The following is a 16,584-nucleotide window of genomic DNA, read 5'->3' as shown; positions in this document are numbered from 1 at the left end:
TCATGCATGTTTAGAATAACGCAAGTAAATGGGTAAACGAGTAGTACAGTTTAGTTTTCGGGTGAACCATCCCTTTATGGGCCCTGAAGCAAATGATGTATTTCTGTACTTGTAAAGAGGCTTGTTTGGGTTAATGAACCTCAATGCCATTGATTCATTATTGGTTATTTTTGACTGAGCGCTCATTGAACAGCTCTCCAGCTGGTGGAGTATCTTGTACTGCAGGGTGCTTTATGCCATTCTCGGATCACTCATTAATCATAGTCTTCATCCCTCATCTTGATGCATGCAACCAGGAAAGAATGGATACAAAAACTACAAATGTCAGTTTCAGAGAGACAGTCATGATTCATATGATTAATTATTCGTCACTTAATGATGTGGGATTTACTTTGTGTTTTGGTTTGGCATTGCATGGCTATACGCACATTTGTTCTGTTACATTTCAATGTGAATCATTCAGTTGTAGTAATTCAGGTTTTTCTCTTCCTGTTTTTGCAGATCACAGAAGCGAGCAAGGATGTGCTCCCAGCATGGTTGCATTGGGATGCAGAGAGTGGCACACTTCAAGGCCTTCCTTTAGAGACAGACAAGGGCGTTCACTACATTTCTGTTTCTGTTTCCAACGAGAGCCAAGTCTCCCAAAGCCCAGATGTGTTCTCCATTGAGGTGCACCCAGAGGAGCATGCCGATACGGACCCTTTTCTGCTCGCTCTCCAATCAGCCAGCAATGACGTTCAGCCATTTATCTGTGGTAATGAGGATCCTGTTACAGTGCTTACTGTCATCCTGGATGCTGACCTCAATAAGATGAGCTCCAAGCAGAGGGTGGAGCTACTTGCCAAAATGAAAAAGTTCTCTGGCATGGGGCTTCAGCACATGAAGATTTTGCCTGTGGTCAACAACCGTTTGTTTGACATGTCCGCTTTCATGGCAGGACCTGGAAATGCCAAAAAGGTAGTTGAAAACGGTGCCCTTTTGTCCTGGAAACTTGGCTGCAGTCTGGATCAAAGCAGCATTCCTGATATCAGTAGCGTTCAGGTTCCGGCAAAAGAGGGAACCATGTCCGCACAGTTGGGATATCCAGTCGTCGGATGGCACATCGCTAACAAGAAGCCTCATGTGCCCAAAAGGGTGCGAAGGCAGCTGAATAACACCCCCACCCCTGTTCCCTCTTTACTTCCCCCGACAACTTACCCTGAGCCCCCTACTCGTATCGTTCCCACCCCAACCTCTCCATCCATTGCTCCTACCTCTGATAGTTCTGCCCCACCTGTTCGTGGTCCTGTGCCCCTGCCTGTGAAACCTACATTATCTCGATCCAGAGATCCAATTGCTTACACTCCAACTTTAGTCCCCCCTCTGCCAACAAGAGTCCCAGATAGCACCAGCACTATTGCCATCCAGCCCACCATGACCAGGCCTATTTATGTTGGACCCTCTGTGACCCCAGCAACACCCACCACTAGGAAACCAACAAAGAGACCACCAAAGAAACCAAAGTCAACCCCTACGCCAGAAAAACCCAAGATCACTACAACCAAGCCACCAAGACGCACAACTCCTGTACCCGTCTCTCCTGATGGCAATATTAAACCTCAGCTGCGTAACCCGATTGATCAGGTAAACGCCTACATTGGCACATACTTTGAGGTGAAGGTTCCACCGGATACGTTTTTCGACAAAGAGGATGGTACTACAGATAAGTTGAGGCTAACCTTGCGCAAGGGCTCTGATTTGGTTGGGGATGATTCCTGGATACAATTCAATAGCACAAGCCAGTTGCTCTATGGATTACCAGATCAGGAGCATGAAGGAAAACATGAGTATTTTATGCAGGCGACTGACAAAGGAGGTCTCTATGCAATAGATGCCTTTGAGGTCCGAGTCAATCGTTGGGGAAACAATGTTAAGTCGCCAGTGTTGTTCACTGCCGTTTTTGACGGGGATGCACGTACAGTCACCAATGATGTTCACAAAAAGATCCTTCTTGTCAAGAAATTGGCCCAATCATTTGGTGATCGTAACGGCAGCACTGTTACCTTAAAGAACATTATCAAGGGGTCCATTATAGTGGAATGGACCAACAACAGCCTTCCGCAAAACCCCTGCCCAAAAGAGCAAATCGAGCAGTTGTCCAAAAGGATTTCTGATCCCGACGGTAAACCATCGCAACACTTTAAATATGTCATGCAACCGGACTTCAAGGCCTCAAATATCACCGTAAGGGGTACAGGAAGCTGTCGTAACTTCATGTTTGTCCCAAAAGGTGAGATCTTGGATCCAACTTCAGAACCAGTTACTCCCGCTGTTGGTGCTGGAAGACAGAGCACGGACGATGTGTATCTACACACTGTCATACCAGCCGTGGTGGTTGCAGCTATTTTACTGATAGCGGGAATCATTGCCATGATCTGCTATCGAAAGAAACGCAAGGGCAAGCTAACTATTGAAGACCAAGCGACTTTCATCAAGAAAGGAGTACCCATCATTTTTGCAGATGAGCTCGATGACTCCAAGCCACCTCCATCTTCCAGCATGCCCCTTATCCTTCAGGAGGAAAAACCTCCTCTTCCTCCGCCAGAGTATCCGAACATGGCTAGTCCAGAGACAACACCTCTCAACCAGGACCTTTTGGGAGAGTACACGCCTCTACATGACGAGGATCCTAATGCCCCTCCTTACCAGCCTCCACCACCCTTCTCTGTCCCAATGGAGGGTAAAGGTTCCCGTCCCAAGAACATGACCCCATACAGATCCCCACCCCCTTACGTGCCTCCCTAATGTTGGCAGGAGCCTCCGGAGCAGGAGGATGGGGAACTTTCGTAGTTCCGAACCATTGTGTTGTCTCTGCATAATTGGATTGTTTGAAAGGTTGTGCTGCAAATGTGGGATTTAGGTTTGAATGTCATGGTATGTTTTTGTTAAACTGAACTCTTATTAAAGGAGTGGGGGGAGGGCGGGTTACATGGATAGTCTGAAAAAGACAGCAAGTACAACCTCAGCCTCTGACTACTCTGGTTTTTGCTAAACTGTTGGGGGGAGTACCCTCAAGTCTTGGCGCTTTTGTGTCTAGATGGGCTTTTTGACTAATTATTTGTTTTTGTTTGTTTGTTTTTGATTTTGTTTTCTGACTCAGAATCAAACTCCTTGCCTAACAGCACTCTTTTTATCTTCTAAATTCGTTAATTTTGAATAATATAATCAGACAATAAAACTGACTGCAGGTGCAAAAGGTTTGGTAGGAAAAATTCAATAACAGTGGGAAGTAAAAGAATGGCCTTGAGGGACTTGGACAGCCATGCAGACAGTTTTGTGGGATGTTGATTCATTATGGTTTTGCCTTTTAACACAAAATTAAACGGTTTTATTGTTATTCACATGTCTAGTTAAAATCACAACAAGAAGTAGCCAAAATGAGAGATTTGTTTAATTCAATGTGTATTTGAAAGTTGTTATGGTAGATCATCTTTAATTTTTATTATATATATTTTTTTTACTTTTTCTTTCTTTAAAAGTATTACACTGAAAAACGCTATATTTTCAACCCCCTCGAACTTGGAAAAAAGAATTAAAATATCAAATCACAGAACATATCAGCGTGTGTTCTGACTTGAGATATATATATATACGATATATATCCCATATAGCCTCTCGTCAGCCATGTGAAACTTTTGAAGAAGGTAGTCTCTTGATTGATCTCATCGTCTATGCAGATTCTGCGTTTGACCCGACAGGCTTGATCCTGATATTGATCACACTTAATCGCATTTCCCACAGGCCATGAAAAAATCTCGTGATTTTAATTGGATTTACAACTTGATGGAGTCTTTGAATCCTTAATTTCTCAAGTCAGAACCACCTATGTACTGTTTCACCAGTTAAACTCAAGCTACTGATAGTCGTCAAGACGCTCAAAGACTTGATTCAATCCGACTTTCAGACGATTTGTATTTTTTTTCTTTTTGTTTTTATTATTTTTATATACATATATATATATATTTCAGTGATGATTATGGAGTATATGCCTTGGATCCGCTCAAAATAATTCTAAATAAAGACTGAAGATTTTGATAACGGCGACCCATCTTTTATACAATGGCAACGTTTATTTAAATGTCATATATATATGTGGAGTTGAATGCCATATTTTGCCTTGGTGATTTTGCAGCAAGTGTCCTCTCTGTAAATAATATTCTGCCTGTGGATATAATTGTATTTATAGGCCAAACGTGTGTAAATCGGATATGGTAAAAACAAGAAATAGAGTAAAAAATCTTGCTGTTTGTTTTAGATAAGGGGTGGTTATTTTTTATATAGCGATAGTTCTAAAGAAAAACCTTGAGCAAATACCTGGGGGGAAAAGTTGACTGGTTTCATTTACAAAATCATCAGAAAACTAGAAAAAAAAGGATTGATAAGATCACAATCTAATTTTTTTACACAGTTTTTGATACAGCCTAAAATTGTTTATTGAAAACAAATATATAGTGTACTGCAATTTGTAAAAACCTTAGTCTGGTAATTGATTCATTATAAATATATATATCTATCTAGCTTTTCCTCATGGGTCGTTTTCTTAGTTGCATTTCTTTTAGGTTTGCTTGAACTAAATAGCTAAATCGGTTAGTGCTATTGAGAGAATGTTATCATGTACGTTTTGATTTCTGATTTGTGTTTTAAGCTCTTTTGTTTTGAGTTTTAAATTCAGAAGTGATATTTGCAATAAAAGTGTGGCTTTGTTAAAGTCGGTCATTAAAAATCTGCAAAGTCTGTGTGAAACCTCAAAGTCTGACAACCCGTTGAATTTATATTTTGCCAAGGAGGTTGTTTTGTATGGATGTTATTTTCTGCGAATAATCATGATTTCTTTATTAATGCTTCCATTCACCTACGTACACTGTCAAAAAAATGGTCCATTTAACTACAGATGTGTGTGTATATATAATATATATATCAGATATGTACTAATATGGACTCTTTAGGTGCAAAAGTTTGTTTTAAAAGGTTATCGCTCCGTTAAAGTCCATTTTTCTGACAGTGTATATCGTTAAATCAAATGTTTATAATAAATCAAACCTCAGTGGATCTTGAAGTACAATATCTTATCAAGCTCCTATGATTTAATAGCATTTATCTTAAGAGTGCTAATTTAATTTCTTTTCATTTCAAACATTCACAACATCTTTGTTCGGCATGGATAAACTTAAGGACGCAACTCAAAATCAGAAAGAATTTGTGGCCTTTGTAATCGTTTCTTTTACGTCACATTATTTATAAATCAGTAGCGTAGCAATGTTGCAGTAAAGCTGCTTTTTCATTAGCACAACTGAATAAATATTTTAGGTGGAAAAACCAAAGATGAAATGGTTGTCGTTTACTAACAACTGAGTGTACTGCTTTTGTTTAATTTACGAGTTCAAGCTGTCTTTCGTTACTTACCGCGTCAAATAAAAGCAATGACATAAACTGATTATACGGTCGTTTTCATTCATCATCATTTGAGTGTTTCCTTTATAAGTTTGGTTTGATTTGGTTAAAGAGCATATTATTAATACATGTATTCAATATGTATGTTTTTAAGTTGTCAGCCGTACATGCAAACAGTATTCCGGTCTGCATTTGGTGCATTATAATAACATAATATCCAATACGAGTTTGATCCCCACCACTGCAACATCAAGCTTTCAGATGTGAAGAGGGGAAAACGGTCAATAGTTTTATATTGTATATGAGTCATGTAAAGACACATTTTGTTTGTTTTAAACATTCTGTCCAAGTTTTACAAAGTGTGCAAGCTGTATTGCCCGAGCCAAGTCAAGGTGACAAAAGATTGAATCCGAATTTTTAAGCAATGAATTATGAAAGGTGCTGACGTTGGTTGACCTCGGTGCCAGGTGTAACAAATGACAGTGATGCCCAGAACAAGACACCTTTTATGCCATTTAAAGGTTGACAAATACGCATCCGGTAAAGAGCATAATGATGAGCCACGCTTGCTTCATTCTCTTTCATGTTAAACCGCGTTGGTCAATTGATGCCACCACCAGACACTGTATGTTTGAATCTTGTATTAAAAAGTGTTCTCACTGTGAATGTTTGTGGGTTCTTGTGTACAATTGTTTGAGCAATCTGTGTTTCATTCATATTTCATGAAGCCGTGACGTACAGTATCATCATAAACATTTATGATGCTGGGTTTAAAGAGACAGTGTTTGTGGCTTGCTGTTAAATACTACAAGCAATATTTTCATTTTATTTTCATGGATACAAATTATAAGTCAGGATGTTCCACAAAAATTCACCAAGAAACATCATGGTGAATGCATGTTTGCCTTAAAGGGGCCATGGCACAAAACTTTAAGATGTCAAATAAAACTTTGGTGTCCCCTGAGCACACATATAAAGTTTTAGCTCAAAATACCATATAAATAATTTATTATAGCATGCTAAAATTTACACTTTGTGTGCAAAAATGTGCCGTTTTGGGTGTGTCCTTAAAAATGCAAATGAGCTGATAAAGTGCAGAGAATGATGGTGGTTTGTTGCAATTTAAACTCAATTGTGCTGTGAATTATTTTCTCTCTCTTTTTCTCTGGACTAAATGTCAGTGTTGTGGTTGGATAGTGCAGATTAAAGGGCGGTATTATTATAATAAGAGCTCCTTATGACATCATAAGGAGAGCCAAATTACCATGAGCTATTTTTTCACATGCTTGCAGAGAATTGTTTACCAAAACTATGTTACTGGGTTGATCTTTTTCACATTTTCTAGGTTGATAGAAGCACTGAGGACCCAATTATAGCACTTAAACATGGAAAAAGTCAGATTGTCATGCCATGGCCCCTTTAAATTCAAATCACCTTGCACTGATGTATCTCCACCAGTTTTGTCTTAAGATGCACACCTTTATTATTTTTTATAAGGTAGGATTGTAAAAACTAATGTCCTAATATAACTAAGACCTAGTCCTGGCTTAATCTAAAACCACCCCTTTGTGTAACCTTACAAATAAAGTCTCATTGGTTAACATTAGTTACTAATGCAATTGCTTATTCATGTAAGTTCATTGTGCATTGCTGACAAATGTTTTTATTTTTAACATGTCTTAAAAAAGGTTGAAATCAACATAAGGTTTATAAATGGTGTAGACATTCAGGAAAAAGAAATGGTCCCTACTGGGGCAGTACTCTAAAAAAGCACTTTTTTAATCTTTACCTAAATAGTTCATATTATTACCCAGTATTGGGGAAAGTTACTTTTAAAAGTAATGCATTACAATATTAAGTTACTCCCCAAAAACGTAACTAATTATGTTACTTAGTTACTTTTCATGGAAAGTCATACTTGCATTACTTTGATACTTTTGCGTTACTTTTTCTTACTTGGCTGAGGCTTGATCTCTTTCAGCCCTTGCAGGTGTTTGTTGAGAAGTTCTGCATTCAGAAATTGCATATTTCCATTGCAAAAATGTTGAGCTCTGGCCAGCCATAAACTATTTCCGCTCAGGCGTGCATGCATAGTGTGCGTACTGAAAGTAACTGAAAAATAACTTGCGTAACTCAAATATTAATAAGTAAATTTATAAAGTAATGCGTTACTTCAGAAAAGTAATATTACTATGTAATGCACGTTACTTGTAACCCCCAACACTGTTTGTACCTCAGAGGTACTTTTTGGTACCAAATGTATGCATATCTGTACCTAAATGGTACCTTTTTAAAAAAGTGACAGATTTGGACCATTTTTTGACATGTTGTTTATTATTAGTTCATGTTAACAACTGTAACCTTATTGTTAAGTATTGCCAATAAATCATATGGGTTTATAACGACATAAGGGATAAAATTAAGAAACTATAGATTAATCGGATCCTGCGTATTATCCCATTGTCCATTCTCTCCTCTTTTTGTTTCGGTAATACCTCTAAATACGCTTTTGAGTATTTACTGCATTTTTCAAAAGATCATCCTCTTTAAGTCCTCTCATTACCATCAAAGAACATGAACCCTCCAGCTGGTGACCTTTAGCATGGAGTGCCCTTCACAAAAACCTTTCGTTTTTGAGGATCTGAAAGCCCCCTTGGTGCCACCACGGCCTTTAAACCACATAGTCAGCTGAGAATCAAGAACAGGGCTCACGCATTACTTTATCTTAGCAACAGATCAATCTTGTGATAGACGAGAAGTACATTTAATTATACGTGCTATACTTGTTCGTTTTGAATTAAGACAAAGGAAAGTAACAAGGTCTTTTTTTGTCAAGCAAATTGAAAGGTTGAAGATGAAAGAGAGATTTTTTTCATTTGATGGATGTCTTCTGCATTTTCAAGAAACTGTCGATTCATTTTAGAGGGTTTCAAGATGAGAGAAGTTTTTACATCGTCAATGTCATTGCATTGAAAAATGCTTTCTGGAGATGTTGTGACGGCTTGAAATGATGACGTAATCACATTTGTTTGTTCTCAAAGTTAAAACAAAAACATCCAGTTGCTGTAAATACATTCATTGTGTCCATTCAATCATTTCTTCTCAGACCTTAAAGATGAAATTTTTCGTAAAATGCTGTTTAAGTCCATGGTAGAAATGAAGATTAAAAGCGTTAGATGTAAGGAACGCATCTTGTTAAAATGTACAGATGGGTCTGTCTCCATACTCAACCATGGTTATTAGGATGGATGAGCCACATAGTCTCCTGGATACTGCAATGATAACCTTCATGGAAATACTTGTAATGCTTGTATTGAATCTTACAATAAGTGGTGCCGTACAAGAGAAGCCTCATCCCGGATGCAATATTGGGTTATTGTCGTGTTTATAATAAAAATAAGTGATAAATGAGCTCTTTATGCTTGGAAACCACATTTGCCGGAATCGTTGTTTGTGTAAATATGAAGATGAAATGTGTAGAGAACATGTCTGGGTCATATTTCATCCTAAAAGCAAAAGAAAATTGTATTTGGCTTAAAAGCAAAAAGCCTATTTTTAGGAGCATCATTAAGGTTCATTTGCATCGTAACGTTATTTTCATGAGAATTCTCATTACCGTTATTGCAGCAACAAAATATCATCATATATATAAATAGGGTAATCATTCAATAGCATGCTGTATATATCAAAATGTCATGCATTGCCATCGGATAAGATTAAAGTACGTAGATTAAATAGTCTGTTTTCATTGGTTGACGGTTATTGCATTACCAATAAACAAACAACTGGCCGCTGTATCGCTCATATAGCAATGCTATCTCATAGCAATTTGCGCATATTTTACAAGATGGCAAATGACCACAATCGTAAACTTTAATGCTGGGGTTTCGTTATTCTTTTTATTATAATTGTACATTTTTGTATGACTCCTCGTATAGAACCTTGTAAAATATGTACGGATTATCATGAGGTCATAGATGATATCTGATATATGGAAAAGTGTGTTACTCGCTAAACAAGAAATAATCTATGAATATACAGAAGTGAGACTGTTGCCGTTGTAAAACCAGAACACGAATGTAGCACATATTAGCAAATGCAAAAAACAATGTTTGTTTTCCCCCGCACTGATCTCTGTCTTTCTGGAACAATCAGGCGCCACGCAGCAGACAGTGGCAATTTATCATCTCGGATGCATTTGATGCTGCATCGCAAACATCAAGTGGAAGATCCAGGACTCCACGTTGCGTCGCAGTCAGGATTTATTCCCAGGATCTGCTCACATGTGCTAAAAATCTGGAGTGGAATTCTACTTTATATCAGCATTATATGTGCGGTAGTTTACTGTAATATGTATGAGTAATGGAGCAGCTTCTCACACTGCTGTTAAGTATTCAATTATTAGAGTCAGAATGTTGTTGGTTTTGAAAATGCATTTATGTTACACAGTTTTACCATGTTTTCTATATGTACTATACCATGTTGTGATTTGTTATCATGCTGTACTATAGTATGTGACCTTGGACCACAAAACCAGTCATAAAGGGCAGGTTTATGGTTTGTTAGGATATGACAATATTTGGCTGAGATACAACTATTCGAAAATCTGGAATATGAGGGTGCAAAAATCAAAATATTGAGAAAATGGTGTCTAAATGAAGTTCATAGCAACACATATTACTAATGATTAGAGCTGTCACAATGATTAAATAATAGTCTCGTGATTGTTTGACCTCATTGCAATGACTTTAGATCACCGCAATGATTGCACATGTCTCTAAAAAACACAAGGGGGAGCTGCAGTTTTTGAAATAAATATTCATTAAATAATTACTTTCAAATATGTGTAATGTGTAATAATATTTACTGCCAGGTGAAACTTGCAAAATATTTAAATAATCACATCAATTTGTGAAAACTATTTCATAAAAAAAGTATGAGAATTGAATGTCAAAGCAATAAAACAGACAATTAATTGTCATACCATAATCGTCACAAGTTATTACACAACCGTCAGCCAAATCTCATAACCGTGACAGCCCTAATAATGATTTTTTAAGGAAATTTACAAATAATCTTCATGGAACATGAAGTTTATTTAAAGGAGACACATTGCAAGACTTTTGTAAGATGTCAAATAAATGTTTGGTGTCCTCAGAGCACATATGTGAGTTTCAGCTCAAAATACCCCAACGATAATCTACTATAACATGTCAAAATTGACACCCTGCAGGTGCGAGCAAAACGCGCCAGTCTTGTGTGTGCTCTTTAAAATGCAAATGAGCTGATCTCTGCACTAAATGGCAGTCCGTGGTTAAGATCCCCCTCCGACATCACAAGGGGAGCCAAATTTCAATGACCTAATTTTTCACATGCTTTTAGAGAATGGTTTACCAAAACTAAGATACTGGGTTGATCTTTTTCACGTTTTCTGGTTGATAGAAGCACTGGGGACCCAATCATAGCACTTAAACATGGAAATAGTCAGATTTTTTATGATATGTCCCCTTTAATATCCAAATGATTTTTTTGCATATAAAAAACAATAATTTTCACCCAATAGATTGTTGGCTATTGCTACAAATATAGATGTGTGACTGTGTGAAAGGCGATTTTTTCAATATTTTGATTTTTGCATCCTCGGATTCTAGATTTTTGAATAATTGTATCTCAGCCAAATATTGTCCTATCCTAACAAGCCACACATCAATTTCAGATGATATATAAATCTAATTTCCAAAAAAAAAAAAAACTGACCCTTATGACTGGTTTTGTGGTCCAGGGTCACACATGTGCACTAAAGTCTCCATAGTTTGATATTAGAAGCATCAAAGTTCGATTTTGACTTGATTAGTCATTATTAAAGCTATCAAGATTATATTTTCACAGGTTATATAGGATGATTTTATGTAGAAAACAGTAAACCACTAAACAAGACTTGAACTGACTTTACAGAATGGATCACATTTATCTAAATACTGTGCTATTACTATTTGATATCAAAGGTATTTTCACAGTATGTTTATTCACATCACGTAACATACAAAACCTGATACTCATATTCTTATGTACTGTATACTGTCATTGCCCATGAATGCAATTTGCATGTATTGTAAGATGCACTTCTCATTGGAAAAAAACAGGATGTAGAACTGAAAGGAGAAATCATTATGAGTCAGAAATATTCATAAAGCAAATCTATGCAAATTTTCATCAGACATGCACTGTGCTGCGCGAGTTTATCTCAAGGACCACGTAGACAAAATTCACCCAAATCTGTTAGCAATTTAAAGCAGAAGTGTGAATTAAACTCACGTGCCGGGTTTGTCATCATATGAGCGAAGGAATGCACTGAAGGAATATTGAATCCGGTTCTGTCTTGTTCAATCATTTCATATGTGAGGTATTTGGCACTTGTACTCAAATGCATAGATGAATATCAACCCTACACTGTTAGAAAAAATGGTCAAAATATGTACCCCAGCTGTTACTGGGGCAGTACCCTTTAAAAAGGTCCTAATGTGAACAGATACGTATACATTTGGTACCAATACGGTATGTAATTTTGAAAAACTAATATATATATATTTGGGGTGCTAATATGATCTCTTTAGGTGCAAAGCTGTAGGTATATAATTGACTTTTTTTTGACAGTGCATGTCATTAAAGAATGATATTTTTTGTAAAAAAAAATTCTGTTTAGTCTGTTCCTCACACAAAGCTGCAAAAACAGTCCATACGTTATCCAAATCACTGCCCTTAATGTATTCATTGAGAAGCTAAAGATTTGACATTCAAAACCCTGTTTTGCGTTTCAAGACAAAGATTTCAAGCGACACGTGTAAATGATGAAATAATATTTCCATGATCAGGTTCTTTAAGAGGCACACAGATCAGATATACGGTCCATATACAGAAGCAAAAAGAAGGTCAGCATAGATGGATTTAAAAGATTAAGAGGACATGAGATGAATATGTTCCTCTCTCGCTTCCTCCGATACGTGGGGAGCTCATTCAGATTCATCCTTGGTAACCCAGGTGTCCCCTCTCGTTGTGCCGTTGCAGGCATGATGAAGCACCGGGTCTCAAGAGCTCCACGCAGGCTGTTGGCACAATCTATTATGCATGATGAGATTTGGCCTCTCTCGATCCCTCTCTTTCTCTCTTTCTATCTTGTTGGCCAGCTAGCTAGAACTCATTACTTTGTACTTGTTGAGTGGAAGCCGTTATTTCAGGCCCATTAGTTAGCCATAAGGGATTTTTATGTGACCACAGATGCACATTTTCTACATGCTAGCACAGAATCATTTTTTAATCGTCAGAAGCAAATGGAAGTTTGTGGCAAAGTGCCCCGTTTTGGAACTTGCGAGCGCTTTCGTGTGCGTACCGACACGATTGAAATCGGTCAAAGGGCTGAGATGCCAAAATAAGAACTGTAAATAAAGAGTTCATGCAAATGTTTACTTTAAGTCTGGGACATCAAAGGAAGATATTTGAAGAAGCTTCGTGCAGCTCTTTTACATACGAAGGTTTATCTAATAAGCACAAAAAGAATACTCAGTACTATACAGTATATATTATATTTTAAATGTTTATTTCTCTTAAATTTTATAATTATAACTGACAACAAAGGAAAATCCCAAATACACTATCTCAGAAAATTTGAATATTGTGAAAGGTTCAATTTTGAAGACACCTGGTGCCACAATTAAGCTAATTAACTCAAAACACCTGCAAAGGCATTTAAATGGTCTCTCAGATCTGTAGGCTACACCAGTGTTCTTCAACCCTGGTCCTGGAGGACCCCCTTCCAGAATGTTTTAGATGTCTCCCTAATCAACACACCTGTTTTAACTTATCAGCTTGTTAGGGAGACATTCTGGAAAGAGGCTGATGAGTTGGTTCAGGTGTTTTAAATAAGGAGACATCTAAAACTTTCTGGAAGGGGGTCCTCCAGGACCAGGGTTGAAGAACACTGGGCTACACAATCATGGAAAAGTCTGCTGACTTGACAGTTGTCCAAAAGATGACCACTGACACCTTGCACAAGGATGGCAAGACTCAAAGGGGTATTGCAAAATAGGCTGGCTGTTCACAAAGCTCTGTGTCCAAGCACATTAATAGAGAGGCGAAGGGAAGGAAAAGATGTGGTAGAAAAAAGTGGACAAGCAATATGGATAACTGCACGTTTGCATAATGGCTTAAATTTAAAAGGTAAAAAAAACGTTGGCAACTAGGTCAGAGGGTGAGGTCAGCAGTATGCGCTGTAGTTTGCTTGTGAACTGAATTGTTGAACAAATTGTTGAATAAAATGGTTACTTTTTTGTCTTTGTGCACAAACGTGTTCTTGTCGCGATCTCACGAAAATTTCGTTATATAGTCACGTAAATTTTTTATTATTTTTCGTGATATTATTTCACAAATTTCCGCGTTTTTCCATGATCGTATAACAAATTTCTGTTTTCGTGTGATTATCATGTATTGGTTACTCGATTGTTTTGTCCTATTTTCTTACCATTGTCGCTTTGGTTTAGGGTTAGATTTACATAAAATTACATCCCTACCCAAACCCAACTCTAACCCTAACGCCAGGTGACATATAAAAAAATAAATCATTAAAAAGTAGTATAAAGTGACATTCCAATGCAAAAACCAAATCTAACCCTAAACTGAAGCGACAATGGTTTAAAAATAGGAAAAAGCATTTGAGTAACCAATACGTGATAATCACACGAAAAAACAGAAATTCGTTAAATGATTGCGAAAAAAATTGTGATAATATCACAAAAAAATAATAATTAAAAATTTACGTGACTATATCACGAACCTCCGTGAGACTGGGTAGGTATTTTCTTTTATACAGTTACATTTCTAAAATTCGGTTTATACTTTGTCATGATTTGTTACTGAGTGTATTGAAAAATAAATAAAGTATTTAAATGATTATAGTATCATTCTGCAAAATAACAAAACTGAAAAACAAGTGAAGGGGGTCTGAATACTTTCTATATGTATTGTGTATATACTGTACTGTTATAGTGTCCACTTAACATAGAAAATGAGATAAAGTCAGTAAAGACTCAAATGTAGCTACCTTACTTATACTATCAATATAGGCGAGCTAATCCAGTAATAATCCTCATATGCGTGTTTGCATGCAAATTGGTTACAGTCTCTTTCGTGGTTTTCATAAAAACCTCTCTCACTGGTTGTAATGGTAACATGAATCTTGTCAACGCTGAGCAGAATTAATGCAGTGCTGATAAGACCATGATGGCCCTTCAGCGCGTTCATTGCTATTGACGCCAGCTTTCTCGCCAGAGCCGCTTGACGCATACAGCATTATTGGATCATTGCACTAGCAGACTGGATGACACTTCAGCAATCTCTCTCATTACCAGGTCACATAAATCCTTATGTACTCTTGTCACTCTCTCATAAAGCCCTATAAATGTTATTTCCCCACTAATGAGCTCTTTAGCGTAAATACAGACTGCGGGATCTGGGTGCAGTGGCGATTTGAGCAAATCTGCAAAAATAAAACAAAGAAAGGGACACGGATCCAATCAACATATTTCTTACATCTGATGTTGCTGACGTGCCATTTGTCATTCGTTCAGTTTGTGGTTTTATGGACTAAGAAGAAGCCCACAAGTGCTTAGGGTGGCACTTCATATATCAATATTATATGCAAGATTTATTTATTTTGGCATTACAGTCTTGAGAATTGGATTTTTTGAAGTATTGTAGGCTTCCAAAAATTGAAAAGTGTGTGTGTATTCACACAATGTGCACATCATCAAAATGGTCATACAATTGTTGTGTTTATTTATTTTTAATACCATTACAACATCTATGGCTATATTCATAGCAAGAACACAAGTTGATCTATACACACCTAACCCTAACCCTAACCTGACCCTAACCCTAACCTAACCTGCATGTTAGCGGAGTCCCCGAAGTAAACCCACGCTGACACAGGGACAATATGCAAACACATGTTTTGTGATTCCCCAGCAATAATTTGGTCAAATATGCCATATTTTGATATGCAAAATATTGCTTTATAACTCTGGAAAGCATGTTGTTCATTGAACATAATTTATTTCTATTTTTTTTAAATGTAGTCGACATCTGCTAGCTGTTTGTATCACTATGTATGATTAAATGTCTAATTGTCTATGCTGATGCTATATTTTATCTCTTCCTTTTGTCACTGCAAAGTTGTGAGGAACTTCCACTTCTTTTTCAAAGCACAATGAAAGAGAAACTCTAATTCGCCATCATCTTTTATGACTTTATTATCCGAGCTATTGATTCAATCCGTGTGAAATGGGGTGCCAACTGAAGTGCCACATTTTCACCATATGCTTGTAGCAACTCTTTTGAATGATGCACGCTCAAATTACGACCGATAATGAATGGCTTGACATTTTGTTTTTCTAATGAAATCCTCCAAGCCCAATTTTGTGGTTTCGCTGATGAAAACATAAGCCATTAAGAGGTGATTTGCAGTATAATCATTCCGGAGCTATTTCTGAAAGGTTTTTTTTCCAGGTAAGCCATAATGGGGTGTTTGTTTGTTTGTCAGTGATCAATGCATGTGCATGCGGTTTGCGGCGTATCATCAGATGCGTTGCCAGATGAATTGCGGGATTCTCAAGTGGTTTTGATATTGTGAAAACACTGATGTAAATAAGCATATGGACAACATATGGAGCATGTGCATGTAGCTTTGAATGAAATATGCATTGGGTAATTTCTTTTACTTGGTCTTATATTTTACTATACATGGCAATGACTGGAAGGTTTTCGCACTAGGGCAAAATACAAAGCAATGGATAAAACATTAGGTGTGTCATTTATGCTTTATGCTTTTGTGCTTCTACAGAAAATGTTCATTTTATGCATTCGACAGATGTTTTTATCCAAAGTGATGAATATTTCAGTATAGGTGTTAGATGGAAATCAAACCAATGACCTTTATGGTGCTAAAGCAACTAACCTACAGAAAAACTGTTGAAATGATGTCGCCCTATGAGAAGATCACAAGTACAACCACAATGGGATCATTATGATGATTATTAATGCCAATCTGAGTAGAAAATTAATTATTTGCAAGCAACATTTAAATTGCAAAAATATTTTAGTACA

The 16,584-nt window shown here is 37.1% G+C and overlaps 1 protein-coding gene across 2 annotated transcripts in view; it reads left to right on the top strand.

Moving 5' to 3' along the window:
• Positions 1 to 6,096, top strand: part of LOC129452803 (dystroglycan 1) — a 35,822-nt gene extending 29,726 nt beyond the window's left edge. For both annotated transcript variants that reach the window (XM_073862102.1, XM_055216830.2), the window contains exon 3: positions 502 to 6,096. In XM_073862102.1, the coding sequence (XP_073718203.1) occupies positions 502 to 2,784 (2,283 nt within the window). In that variant the 3' untranslated portion in view covers positions 2,785 to 6,096. The remainder of the gene's footprint in view (positions 1 to 501) is intronic.
• The last annotated feature ends 10,488 nt before the right edge of the window (positions 6,097 to 16,584 follow it).

The sequence above is a fragment of the Misgurnus anguillicaudatus genome, chromosome 23 (assembly GCF_027580225.2).
Source record: "Misgurnus anguillicaudatus chromosome 23, ASM2758022v2, whole genome shotgun sequence".
NCBI classification, from domain to species: domain Eukaryota; kingdom Metazoa; phylum Chordata; class Actinopteri; order Cypriniformes; family Cobitidae; genus Misgurnus; species Misgurnus anguillicaudatus.
The sequence above is the reverse complement of the archived record's forward strand: the minus strand, read 5'-3'. Positions and strand labels throughout refer to the sequence as shown.